General features: G+C 43.2%; 1 protein-coding gene and 1 non-coding gene across 2 annotated transcripts; one reads left to right on the forward strand and one right to left on the reverse strand.

Moving 5' to 3' along the window:
- The first annotated feature begins 2,500 nt into the window (after window positions 1–2,500).
- On the forward strand, window positions 2,501–8,458 carry si:dkey-251i10.3 (uncharacterized protein LOC553498 homolog). The gene is made up of 15 exons (XM_048984293.1): window positions 2,501–2,635; window positions 2,888–2,978; window positions 3,094–3,164; window positions 3,242–3,306; window positions 3,423–3,571; window positions 3,657–3,812; window positions 4,017–4,136; window positions 4,344–4,438; window positions 4,958–5,081; window positions 5,186–5,263; window positions 5,349–5,730; window positions 6,392–6,831; window positions 6,950–7,134; window positions 7,519–7,618; window positions 7,977–8,458. The coding sequence occupies exons 1-15, from the start codon at window positions 2,586–2,588 to the stop codon at window positions 8,301–8,303; spliced, it is 2,433 nt and encodes an 810-aa protein (XP_048840250.1). The 5' UTR covers window positions 2,501–2,585; the 3' UTR covers window positions 8,304–8,458.
- A 1,795-nt stretch (window positions 8,459–10,253) lies between these two features.
- Window positions 10,254–10,326, reverse strand: trnav-uac (transfer RNA valine (anticodon UAC)). Its single transcript has one exon. It is a non-coding gene; the product is annotated as a tRNA-Val (tRNA).
- Between the last annotated feature and the right edge of the window lie 3,172 nt (window positions 10,327–13,498).

The raw sequence follows: 13,498 nt of genomic DNA on the forward strand, positions 1-13,498 counted from the left end.
TCCTAAGTGAAAATACGTGTAGTGCATGGAAGGCTAACATCTTCCCCCTGAAACTCCTGCCAATATTCACTTCAGAACCAAAGTAATGTAGACTGGCTGGGCCTTAAGACTGTAAATTATTTCTTGACTTCTTATTTTCTATTGTTTATTTGTTCTTTGCTTTGATTTCACTGAACATTTGGACATTAAATCTGCTTTTGACTGGTACCATATGGACAGAAAGTGTTTTCTTCAGAGCTGTTAGAATAACTTTAATTACAAAACTAGTATGACATATAAATCCTAGAAAATAAACAGAAAGAGCTGGATATCTGATCAGTTCAGTTCATAAGACTCATTTAGTTTATAAATTAAAGTGCAAGAGAAAATAAAAACAAAATGTTCTCTGGTTACCCAAACTCATGTTTCTTCCTGCTCAGCGAGGAAATCCGTCCCTTGGTGAGTGAAGAGTGGCTGCTGGGCTGCATGGTCAGTGGACTTGCCCTGACAAGCACTCACTGCAGGGCTCCACCCTTCGCTGGACTAGCAAACAGGTTAGGTTGCATTAAAGGAAGAAATTTTTTCTGATTGCTAATTCTATCTGCAGCAGCACCTTGCTTTGCAATCCACTCAGACACAGTGACTTAAACATTCACCAGTCTCAGTGTAGCGTGATGTTGCTGATGACAAGTCGCCCAGGGCGATGTTACCTTCACGATGTCATTCACTTAGGAACACAAAACGAGTGCGACATTCCACAAAAAAACATACTAAATAAACAAACCAAATAACTTAATTAAAATAAATGAGAATACATTAATACATTAGTATATGTTACATGGCCTTGAAATAAACAGAAATTATAACCCACTTAGGACAGTATATTCCAAAAACACCCTAAAACGTTCAGCAGATCCTAAATTTTATGCTCACACACTCGATGTAATACCAATGTTCATTAAATGCATTACATGTTGAATGACATTCCAATTTTCATAAGCCGCAGCAGCGATGTATCACTGCTATCAGGGCCATGTAATGTAAAAAAGGAGCAGTTCATAAGGAAACACAGTAAATTATCATTCTTGGCAACCCATGGTGTACCAAAGGCACTATATCTCAAAGGGAATCAACACATAATATTTGTGAACTCTGGAAAGTATGAGTAATTCACATGCCAAATCTCCTCAAATACAAAATGGTGACATTTTGGAAATGTGTATATCCATAAATTACAACAGAGGTGTGGGACTTGAAATGTGAACACCCATAAATTACAGTGGAGATGTGGGTCATGAAATGTGTACACCCATAAATTACAATGGAGATGTGGGTCATGAAATGTGTACACCCATAAATTACAATGGAGATGTGGGTCATGAAATGTGTACACCCATAAATTACAATGGAGATGTGGGTCATGAAATGTGTACACCCATAAATTACAATGGAGATGTGGGTCATGAAATGCTAGTAAGGCATGCTCCCGGGGTATAAAAAAAACCATAAGAACGACTAGATTAAAAAAAAATCAATGGATAAAAACATCCGTCCATCCATTTTCTATACCCGCTTGTCCTATGCAGGGTTGTTCATCCCAGAGGCTACAGGTACAAGCCAAGGAACAACCCTGGACGGGGCACTAACCCATCACAGGGCAAACTCACACATCAATCACTCACACACCAATGACACCATTCACACTTATGGACAAAGCGAAGAGCCCGAAGGACAGGGGGAGAACATGTAAAGTGCACATAATAATATACTATAAAATAAGAAAACAGTAAAATAAATATGTGTGTGTCATAAGATGTAAAACGAAGAATGCCCGAAATAATGATGGAAGCAGATTACATTCCATCGTTTCATCCATCTGACGACGGCTGGGCATATATATATATATATATATATATACACAGCAGATTATTAAAAAAAAAAAAAAAAGATTTTTAAGAGCACAAAAGCACAGCGTACGGATAAAAACTGCAGTTATTTATGTGTGAGTGTTTATGGCCGTTATTTATGTTCTGCGGCTCACAGAATCCATGATAAGTACTTTTAATTTCACACCTGAAGCTGAATACAGGCAATCATCATTCATTTCTCTATACTGTCAACGTTAGCAACAACTCTGTGCCAAACCGGTATACAAACGTTATGTATTTTCATGAACCTATAAGTGCGTTTAAGTAAATTTTTATATATAAACAGCATAGGGAACACACAGCTATATAATAGAATGTAAAATTTTACCTTACAAACTAAGCAAACCTCATTGACCTTCTCCTACAAAAAATAACAAGTATCCCCTTCCACAATCAATTACCGTAAAACATGCCGTCTTAAAAAACAAAAAACAATCAATGCTTGATGAATCTTGCAGTTGGGGCATGACACATACTTTCATTAATAAACATATGTATGTACGGTATATTTAACAAATAGTTTTGTGTAAATTATATATAGGACGGCCAATCTTATTACTTGTGTTTCTAATTTAATCGAGTTGATAACCAGTCGCAAAGCGTTTACGACAGTTTTACAAAACGTCCAGAAACCGATTTACGGCACCTCAGCTGCACGTGGGTAGTTGCGTGAACATCATGGCAAAGAGCAAAGTTAAACACGCTGTAAAGGCTCCTATACCTTCAAGGTTTGTGGTTATATCTTGCTTAATAACGAAATGTTTAATGTAGCGGATGAGACGGTGAAATTTACTTAACGTCGTTGTTAAACACATTAGTTTTATACGTTCGTATCCGTAATTTAAAGATTCGACATTTCTTTGCAGCGGAGGGATTGTTGTTTTATTTCTGGAGTACGCTGGTAAAAAATAGTTGCGATTAAAATCTAAATCTGCATCTTTGGTGTCTTGAAATATTTATGTATTGTTTTTGTTCGTCAGCACGAGTGTGAAGAAGAACCAGTTGTCATATGACGATGATGAAGATGAATTATTTGAGGATGATACTGTTATCAGTGCAAGCGAAGATGAGGTGGGGTTTATCAAATTCAATACGAATTCGAGAAGAAGTGAAGATGTAACCAATGCAATGTGCATATTCATCTTGATGAATTATTGATTTGTGTGATCTTGTCTTGATTTTTCAGGGCGGAAGCGATGATGAAAGGAAACATCGCAAACTCCTGGAAGCAATTGGCTCCCTGGATGGAAAGAAAAGGTTAGAATGGATTTTGATATGTAGAGCCGCAGATTGCGATGGCAAAGTTACAGTCAATTAATTTGTGAAATGTTTAGGAGGAAACTGGCTGAGCGATCAGAGGCAAGTCTGCAGGTGTCTGAGTTCACTGTCAGCGCTGAAGGTAACCCTTTTCAACAGGATACATTTCCAGTGTGCCATATTACATCATTTGTGGTGTTTAATTAATGGGATGTCGTTATAAAAGATGACATAAGGAAACTGAAGTTATGTTTCCAGGTGCTGGGGAAAAAATCAGGTTGTGTGACCTGCTGGGTAGGATGGACCAAGTCCCTTCTGCTGTCAGTAAAACCAAGAAACAGCTGAAGAATCTACAGAATCAGAAGGACACTGTGGAACTGCCTCTAAGTCGGCAGCAGACCGAGAAGGTTTGTGAGACTCCTGGAAAAACCTGCCTGGGTTTGGGTTTGGTGGAGATAAACGCAGGCTGACTGTCACTCTCATCCTCTTCAGATCCAAAGAGAGGCGGCGTATGAAAAGGCGACAAAGACCGTTTCTCAGTGGCAGCCTGTGGTGGAACAGAACAAAAGAGCTGAACAACTGGTTTTCCCTTTGAACCAGGAGCCTTCTGGCCCAAAGCGTGTGGAGCAAGTGGTAGTTGGATGGAAGGTAGAAAAAGCATTTTATATATGAATAGCATAGGGAATACACAGCTATATAATAGAATGTAAAGTTATTCATGATGACCTGATCAAGGGGATATCCTGCATGTACTGTCCGCAGACTACGCTGTGGAAAATAATAGAAGTTATTTGTGTAGAAATTCCATGATAAATTTTATATTTATATTCCTGTCATATTTTTCTATCACAGGCACAGACTCCATTAGAACAGGAGATATTCAGGCTTCTACATAAGAACATGCAGCCTGTCCATGATCCTGTTCTGACACCCTTAGAGGAGGCGTCCCTGAAGGCCATGAGCCTGGAAGAGGTAAGTCCAGGCACAGTACGTGCCCGGCAACCCGTCCAGTGGGGCCTTGGGTACCTCTCTGCTTCTAATTGACACTGGGGCTTCTTATGGAAGGCCACGTCTGAGTCTGTTTACTTTATCTGCACAGCTCTTAGAAATGGGACTGATCCTCAGTCACGTGGGAGTCCTTCTGGGCTAATGAGTGTCGGTGTGTCTGTGTCACCACAGGCAAAGATCCGTCGTGCTGAGCTGCAGAAGGCCAGAGCTCTCCAGTCCTACTATGAGGCGAAAGCCAGACGGGAGAGGAAGATAAAAAGCAAAAAGTGAGAATCTCTTTGGGGCTTATCGTGTGTGGGGGTGCATGCTAAGATCTGGGTCTGTGACTGTAATTAAATGCTAAGGGCCTTTTCCCCTGTCTCTCTCTGATAACAGTTTTCCAGATATATGGGCCCTGACTAGTGTTTTCAGGGAAGAAATGTGTTAAGGGGGTATTTTTCAAACTTTTAGATCATATGTCTAGTTATGTATGATCTTCTTTAATTACTATTACTTGTGTGTTGACAATGCAGTTTATATCTACCAAAATATAAGTTAATGGTCTTCATTGCTGGTCTTTTAATTGAGTTTTTGGTTCCTGCTATGCAAATGAGGAAAGTGTTTCGGGTGCAGCCTCTGCTGTGGGGATAGAACTATGTACAATCTTTCCACTGTTGGTGCAGAGGAGATTTCCCAGCACAGGGATGGGACGGACGTACGTAGCCCATAGGCAGATTGGATCACAGAGGATGTGAGGAGAGCTTGCATGTTGAATGCCAGACCATCTGGAATTGTCTTTGGTTCAGGTATCACAAGGTGCTGAAGAAAGCGAAGCGCAAGGAGTTTCTGCGAGAGTTTGAGGAAATGCGCGAGTCTAACCCAGCGGCTGCCCTCGAGGAGCTGAAGAAGATGGAGTTGGCCAGGATGCAGGTGAGCCGGCACAGTCCTGCACTCAGGTTTCACTTCTGCAAATTTCCAGCTTGGATATAATGCAGCAATGCTGAGGTAACACTTCCTGCTTCCCTGTCCTCTAGGAAAGGATGTCGCTGAAGCACCAGAACAGCGGGAAGTGGGCAAAGTCAAAGGCGATCATGGCCAAATATGATACAGAGGTACAGGCATCTCCTCTCGGTTCTGTGATCAGGTCTCCTCAGAATATGTTCCCCCAATTGTATTTTTGTCCTGTTTTTCCCTCAGGCTCGCAAGGCCATGCAGCAGCAGCTGGAGATGAATAAGGAACTGACCCAGAAGCTCGTAGTGCCCTCAGAAGAGGAGGAGGTGGAGCAGGAGGAGGCGGAGGTGCTGCCGGATTTTGTTAATGAAGCTCAGTCCGTTACTGACCCCGCCAATCCCTGGATGACGGGCAGGCTGACCCAAGAATCCTCAGAACCAGGGGACAATGAGGATGAGCCAATGACGGGGGACAAGAGTCAGCTAGGGGGAGTGCCCGAGGAAGAGGAGGAAGAGGAGGAACATTTGGACGATGAGGAAGTCCTGTTAAGGCAGTTTGACGAGAAACGAAAGTTGCGGCAATTGGAAAAGGAGGGCTTGGTGCCGTCTCTACTGCTGCCGGATACAGGTTTGTCCAGCGACCCTTGCAATTTGTGAATGAACTATACACCATATCTTATATTTCTGATGGTCTGAGACATTTTGGATTCAGAATTATTTTTGGTCAGGGGTAGCGATTTATGTTCGGGTTGGGGTTTCAGTTCCAGGATCAGGGTACTAAACATCAGTTTCAGTAGTTAAAGGCAAAAAAAGCGATGTAATGGCGCACCAGGAAACGAGCCGTACCCCAGCTGCACCGTGAACTGGCTGGTTTCCATTGTAAAGTATGGGAGCCCTACCACGAACTGGCGGGTTTCCATTGTAAAGTATGGGAGTCGTACCACGAACTGGCGGGTTTCCATTGTAAAGTATGGCAGCCGTACCCAAGCCGTAGCATGTACTGGCAGTTTTCCATTGTAAAGTATGGGAGCCCTACCACGAACTGGCAGGTTTCCATTGTAAAGTATGGGAGCCGTACCCAAGCCATACCTCGCTGACATGGCCCTGTTTACTAGTCAAAAGTGTGAGCGAACTGAGCATGTCACATCACCACCATGTGATTGGTTCAGAACCTGAACATCTCCACCCTCCTACTTATGAAATACGATTAATCTAATCTGAAATGTGAAACTGATTAAGTGTTTTAACATTAACTTTTGTGTCCCCCCCTCCCCCATTGTGAATGAAAGACACTTTGGAAGAAAAGGAAGAACCTGTGGTAGACAGCTCTGAGGATGAGAATGAGGAAGATGTTTCGGAGTTCAACAGCCTTTTTCTGAAGGTGGTGAAAGATCGCTGTCGGGCACCAGTGGGTGAGACGAAAAAGCCAGAATCAAAGGGAACAGAGAAGGAAGAACCAGCCTTGCTGGAAGAAGGACCAACACGAGTCGTGACCCTGGAGGATATGGACCGCCTCCTCAGTCAAGAAGGTTCCGGAGAGGATAGTGAAATGGCAAACCAGGTGGTCTCTCCCCCCCCAGCAGTGCGATCTAGTGGAACTACAAGCCAGCAGGGGGAAAAGTCGAAAAAGAATAAAAGAAAAAAAGTAATTGACTGCAATAAAGTGCTGACAAAAGAAACGCGAGCTCTGGAGGTGCCTCTACTCCCTACAGTCATTGATGACGAGGAGGTAAAGGCGTCAGGCAGCCACTCATGCCCTGAAAATGCTGAGATGTTGAGCGTTCTTCTGGCTGCGCTTGAGGTGAACTCGCTCCACTGCTGACGGAGATTCTCCTGCTGTCTTTCAGAATGAGGTGGATCAGAAGTTGATTATAAAGGAGGCGTTTGCTGGGGACGATGTGGTGTCGGACTTCCTGAAGGAGAAGAGGCAGCAGGAGGAGGCGGGCAAGCCGAAGGTGGTGGACCTGACCCTGCCCGGTTGGGGAGAGTGGGGCGGAGTCGGCCTCAAACCTTCACGCAGGAAACGCAGAAGGTGAGCGTGAGGTTTGAGGGTCTCGGGATGGTGCTGGAGGCTGGAACGGGAACCTTTTGGGGAAACGGCAGGTAGGCAGAGGCCAGACATCTGAGATGCTGCTGCAGCACTAGAAACTGATGACCAATCAGGAGGGCTGGAACGCCTGTAACTGTCTTGCTGTTCTCCTTGGGTGTTGGGGAACATGCCTTCAAACCCTTAACAGTCAGTGCTTGATTAGTGGTGTAGAAGTGATGTGGTTCCCCCCCCATAAATACTCACCTCCTCTCCCACTCTAAGAATCCCCCTGAAGCAACAGAATTTGCACTAAATAGGGGATAGATATGTGGTGCAAAAACCCAATATTAAACTATCCTGCGGCTTTATCACTCTTTCTTCCTTCAGGTTTCGTGTAAAAGTTGCTCCCCCTCCTCCAAGACAGGATGAGAAGCTTCCCACCGTCATAATCTCAGAGAAAAGGGATTCTTCAGTGGCTGCTCATCAGGTCGGTTCCATGACCCCATCTGCAATGTCCCTTCAATTATTTAATCTAAGCCACCCTGTAGCTAAAGCGCAGTGGTTGCATGCTTGTTCAACAGCAACCAAGTTGCTGTTTAAGTTTCGTTTAAATAGAGCCTTTCACAAACCCAAGATCATTTTACAGGGAGGACAATTTAAAGGATAAAATTCGAACTTGCATAGATGCATAAGGCTGTTTGAACATTTATGCCAGTTATTTATCTGCATGCATCTTTACTTCAACAAATAAAATGTAATTCTTCCTGTTCGAAGCTGGTAAATTAATGAAAGGAACTGAAGTATTGATGTTTTTAAATTTTTATTTATTTATTTTTTCCTTGCAGGTCAGTCAGCTGCCGTTCCCCTTTGAGAACCCGAAACAGTTCGAGCGTAGCATATGCACGCCCATCGGCAACACGTGGAACACCCCACGTACCGTGCAGAAATTCACAGCCCCGAAGGTTATCAGCCGAATGGGAGCCGTCATAGAGCCCATTTCCCGGGAAGACAGCCTCGGTGGCAAGACGCAGTCGACCACAGGGAAGGCGCCGGACATTCAGCTGCCAACAGGCGGCGCCAAGGGCAAAGGGTCACATAAAGAGAGGAAGCGGGGACGGCTGGACCCCTCACAGCCAAGCAAAGCCAAGAAGTCAAAGGCACAAGCTGAATAGCTGCAGCTCAGAACATCTGCAACATCTTTGCGCCAAAAATCAAACTTTTCATTCGTGGATTAAAGAAAAAAAAAAATCAATTGTAACATGATATGAACCTCCAATTGTAAAGGTATTCATAAATGGAAAATATTCACTATAAATACATTTCTTCCCTTTTTTGATGTATGCATAGGTCTGATACATAAATGCCGCTTTATGGTTGGTTTGTCGCGGCGGAACGGTGGGAAATTCTGTTCTAGTCCTCCCACGGATTTGGTGTCGAGACTGATTTCATTTTCTTTGAAATGGTCTTTTATTCAGCATTTGTATGAGTATATCGGAATGTTTTTTTACATACCCCATCTTGCTCTCCAGTGAGAGAGACACGGTTGAACACTAAAGGCCTCGATGGAAAGTGACAATCTACTGCGGCCCAAACTGGTGGTTTCCCATTCACCATCACACACCATCTCCTTAAACTGAACGGTTCCAGCCCCGGACCTTCTGCATGTAAGGCAGATGCGACGACCCGCACGCCATGAAGCCTGGTTTTTAGGTGATATTGGCAGTGTTCCTTGCACTCTGTGCCTTTCTGTTACTGTCCAGCTTAGATGTTTCATAGCAGCCTTTGGCCTCCTGCAGAGAGAAGCGGCTGAGTAACAGGACGTTTCCATGATGAAGCTGGAGCTGCAATACGGATAATTATTGATGATTATTAAACCCCCCCTACAGAGGGACGGCTTGGTGCTTTAATTGACGTCCCTGTTGCCTCAGACCTGGTTTTGGTGCTTCACTGTTGCACCTGCTCTGTCCAGAGCAGTCAGGTTGTGTGGCTAGATGATGTTTGAATTGCCCTTTGTGTATGAGTGTGAATATGTGCTCATGTGTTGGCCTTAAGATGGACTGAGATAGACTCCAATCCCTGCATGATCCAGGCCAGGATCTGCATCTGGAAATCACAGGAATGAAACAACCAAGAAAGCGAAGCATGATTTAGCTGTTGTAGAGAAATATTAAAAACGCAGCAAAGCTTGCTTGTGGCTCTGTATGAGCTAAAGCCGATACTGTTCTAGAGGCTTCCAGTCAATGCCTTTCAAATCATTTTAAATCATAAGTTTAAACATAATGTTAACATGACAAATCTGGGCCATCTCCTTTAATGGTGCCGCGTTTATTACTTCTAAAATTACAATACAGAATTTCTTGATTTACCAATGCAAGTCAACTCACATTCAGCCGTCATACTTTTCATATTCAAAGAAATAAATCACCCAAAAATAAATTATGGACATTAAACCGTTTCAGCATGACAGCCATGTAGACAATATTTAATGAATTCATTTGTTCATCAAGCAAAAGAGAAACACCGAGGGAGTTACTGATATAGTTGTACTTCCGGAGCGCAAAAGCAAGTATTATACACCTATAACCATTTGTACTAATTTTTCAGACTTTAGTAACGATTCCTCCCCTATTGGTAATCCTTAATCGTAATCTTTCTTAATTGTTGGTTGTAGAACAGTGAGAGCTAGTGATATTTTACCAGGCACCACAGCGCCTCCTGCCGACGAGCCGCCTCCTGCTCTTACCCACAACAAGTCGCATTCTGTATTTGCTACAGTAAAAGGACGGTACTATCTTTCACAATGTAATCTAGTCTAAAAACGTTTTGGAACCAGTTACCTGGGGTGGCCATTAGGGGGTTGTTATATTCATGGGCCGCCGCGTCTCTTCCATGATTACGCTTAAAAAGGAATCCATGTTTCGTGTTTCATTATTTTTATGTTTTGCGGCCACGTATTTGTCATGACCGTCCCTAGCCACCCATTATTTCCGCCCAGGCGTTTAACTAGGTACGCAAGAACTTTATCCAACTACTTGTATAGCTTAATATTTATATTTTATTCATGTGTTACCTGTACATGCATAGTTTTAATAATATCGAATAAAAACGTGTAAAAGCATGAGTGGTTCCACTGGGGCTCGAACCCAGGACCTTCTGCGTGTAAAGCAGACGTGATAACCACTACACTATGGAACCGCTTCCGGAGCCAGTCGTTCATTATGTAACTAAAATATGAGCAGCCTATCGTTTATAAAGACAGTTTTTTGTGCAGTACGTTGCCCAGAAGAGGCTGCATGCCCGCCACCCCACCGTGATTAGGACAAGTGGTTAGAGGATGGAAGAATTTACGTATCTTTCCACTGCTTTTCCAGAACTCGGCTGGACAATAATAGTATTAATACTGATTGGATTCAAATTATTTCACATGCTCATAAAACACACTTTAGTACAGTTAGGCTGTTAAAGGCATTACTGCGTCACGTGTTGCCTGCGCACACTGGAGGGAGTAACCTAACAAATGGAATAATTAGCGCTAAATAATTGTGATAAAAAAGTCAGACTTCAAAGGCTCCAACATAGCCCAACCCAGCCATGCGTGTTCACTAAAAAACACTCTTTAACCGGTTTGCGATCCACCTGTCACTGCTGGGAATAAGTCTATGTGTTTTACTTCTGCTCTTCAAAATGTGCTCCTTAACTCAGAGGCAAGGGCCAAATTACTATAATAAACGCCCTACATTCATCAATTAATCATTCATAATCTGCTCTTGTTTAGCGACGTTTATTTCTCGTAAAGCAGATTACACGGTTAGGCTACTTTTGTAATAAATCCGTCCGGAGAAAGCCTCGTTTATTTACCGCGTTAAAAAAGCTCACGATCTGCATTGCTTGCAAAAGCACCGTTTTGGCGATACGCGGCATAAGCCCCCCCTACTCGAAGGTTTGTTTTAACCTACTACATTCGTCCCTCTAGGAGTCTAGGTGGTGTGAAAAACCTGCCAATGCGTGCAGACCTGTAGCCACCTTCAGTCGGTCGTTAACACGCCGCAGTCAGGACACAACCCGCTTCAAATATCTTAATCTTAGCTTGGGGTAACCTCATACTGCAGGGGTGGCCAATCTTATCCGCAAAGGGCCAGTGTGTATGCGGATTTTTGGCATAACCTGTAGGTCAGCTGTTCAAATCCAGGTGTGAGGACTCTTTAGAAATCCAGTCCTCTAATTAGTGATCTAATTAGGGAGTTGCAGTAAAACCTGCATGCACACGGGCCCTTTCTAAATAAGATTGTCCGCTCTGGTTTTAGATACTCATCATTTGGGTTGTTGATACCGCTTGCTGTATTAAGCTGCCAACACAATAACTGAGAAGTAGGATGAATATTATCCAGATTAGGTGTTCACATATGTTTTTTTGGCTAAGTGCAATTATAATTAAAAATACTGAAGATTTCTTTTTGGGACATTGGTTGTGTTAGACAGAATTCAGCCCCACAGAAAGGGAGGACGGTTTAATCAGTACTCAACAGGGATGGGTGACACCGCCGAATTTCCTTTTTATCTGATTTGGTCTGGTACCAAGGCTGGTTTTGCCAATATTGACGCTGATACTGTTACGTGTTTTGTGTGCATTAAATGGAAATAGGGCTGAACAATATTGGAACAAATGCACAACGCAAGAGTTTTTTGCGACCAAGCACCACAGCATAACCTTCCTCCCTGTGAGCTCCTCTCATCCTGCTCGGCAGGAGACCGTCACACCAGAGCGAGCACTACAGCCCTATTGCTCTTCCCATCGCTTGCTCAGTAGGTCATGACCCTGTGTCTACGATTGGAACGTTGCTGGTTCAAATCCCGTGGACAGTAGAGTTATTTCTCCATCGAGCCCTAGAGTAAGCTCCTTTGCCCCAGTTACTCTGGGCAGTTAAAATTTCAGTAGTTTCTTATACTTTAATAGCCTATTTTGTTGTATTTTGCACATGCTTTTACAGGCCATTTTGCAAAAGCACACTTTACTTACTTTATTTACTTACTTTCTTACTTCACCAATATGCCAAACGGCACCATATTTAACTTCTTTTTAATCTTGAATTGTTTATTGTTCGATTGGTATTTTAAGATCAGTTTGTTGTTATAATCTGACACAATAAGAGGTGGTGCCATGGAGTAATAATTACCCTGAGAATGAATAATGTTTCAGCAAATGTAATCCAGCCAGAACTACCTCAGTGCACCACCTGCTCATTTATACAAAGTGTCTGCGCTCTTCTTCGCATAATACGGTACTGGGCAAACCGTCTCGGTCTCAGAGAAACCGTCATTTTGGAGTGTAATTGTCAGATGGCTTAATGTTTACTTGTCATATTACTGCTTTTTTATCAAACGTTTTTTTTGTTTTGTTTATTAGTTTCATAAATCGCAGTGATGTGGTACATTTATGACTGAGAAGCAAAGAAGGGATTCGTTTGATGTCTGACACATACGCAGGGATGGATGAAGTGGCTGGTGAACTTCAGGCGAGTAATAAGATTTAAAAGCCTTAAAAGCCCTGAAACAGGCCACTTAGCTGGCTGCTGCCCCACGTTCTGGCTGCAGTGGGCCTCTTCGCTCTCACCCTGTGTACCTCTCAAGTGTCTTTGCTGAAAGTGGCCACATTCAAAAGCATGTTATAAAATGTGTCTGTTCCTGGACTCCCTACCCTATGCAGTGCATTGAATAACAGGAAGTGTGTAATGCAACTTTTCTTTGCGTTTGTGTGTTTGTGCCGTTGTTAACTGTAAAATAAAAATTGACGCTATTGCTGAAATTTTAAGGCCAGTGATTTCAATCAAATGGATGAAGACCCAACCCCCCCTTTCGGCCCCCCCCATCTGATACACACAGGAGGTCCTGTGAAACGCTCCTTTATTTGGAATACATATTGTTGGCAGCTCCCCCCCCCCTTAGACCCACATCCTCATGCCGCTTTTTCCTGTACCTCCATTCAGTAATCCCAGGCTATGTGAGACTAATGTTTCACTCACAATAAAGCTCAAACCTTATTGCAAATCTATACCTATGTTTGCCACCCGCCTTGCCCTTTAATCTGATCGCAGATTTTGTCATGTTTACACATCAGGCTACAAACTCTCCTCTCCTCCTGGGCGTTCTGTGCATTTATGCCTCATCATACCCTTATTCCCCTTACATGTGCTGGTAAAAAACAAAAAAAGTTACAGTCCCATCATATCATTCGCCAAGTGTTCAGAGTGATGAGGTGCCCATCTCAGTCACGCCCTGAATCATGCAGCTACGGATCTGGCAGACGTACGGGAAGCCTGCAATCAACTTCCGTTTTCTGTTGGTGTGCCAGGGGTGTGACCGTTACTGC

Source organism: Brienomyrus brachyistius, chromosome 18 (genome assembly GCF_023856365.1).
Source record: "Brienomyrus brachyistius isolate T26 chromosome 18, BBRACH_0.4, whole genome shotgun sequence".
Classification (NCBI taxonomy): domain Eukaryota; kingdom Metazoa; phylum Chordata; class Actinopteri; order Osteoglossiformes; family Mormyridae; genus Brienomyrus; species Brienomyrus brachyistius.

Excerpts from the sequence above, each read along its gene's own strand:
- si:dkey-251i10.3 (XM_048984293.1), top strand. The coding sequence starts at position 2,586 with ATGGCAAAGAGCAAAGTTAAACACGCTGTAAAGGCTCCTATACCTTCA. Across the intron at positions 2,636-2,887 it reads AAGGCTCCTATACCTTCAAG|CACGAGTGTGAAGAAGAACC; the intron begins GTTTGTGGTTAT and ends TTTGTTCGTCAG. Across the intron at positions 3,307-3,422 it reads GTTCACTGTCAGCGCTGAAG|GTGCTGGGGAAAAAATCAGG; the intron begins GTAACCCTTTTC and ends TTATGTTTCCAG.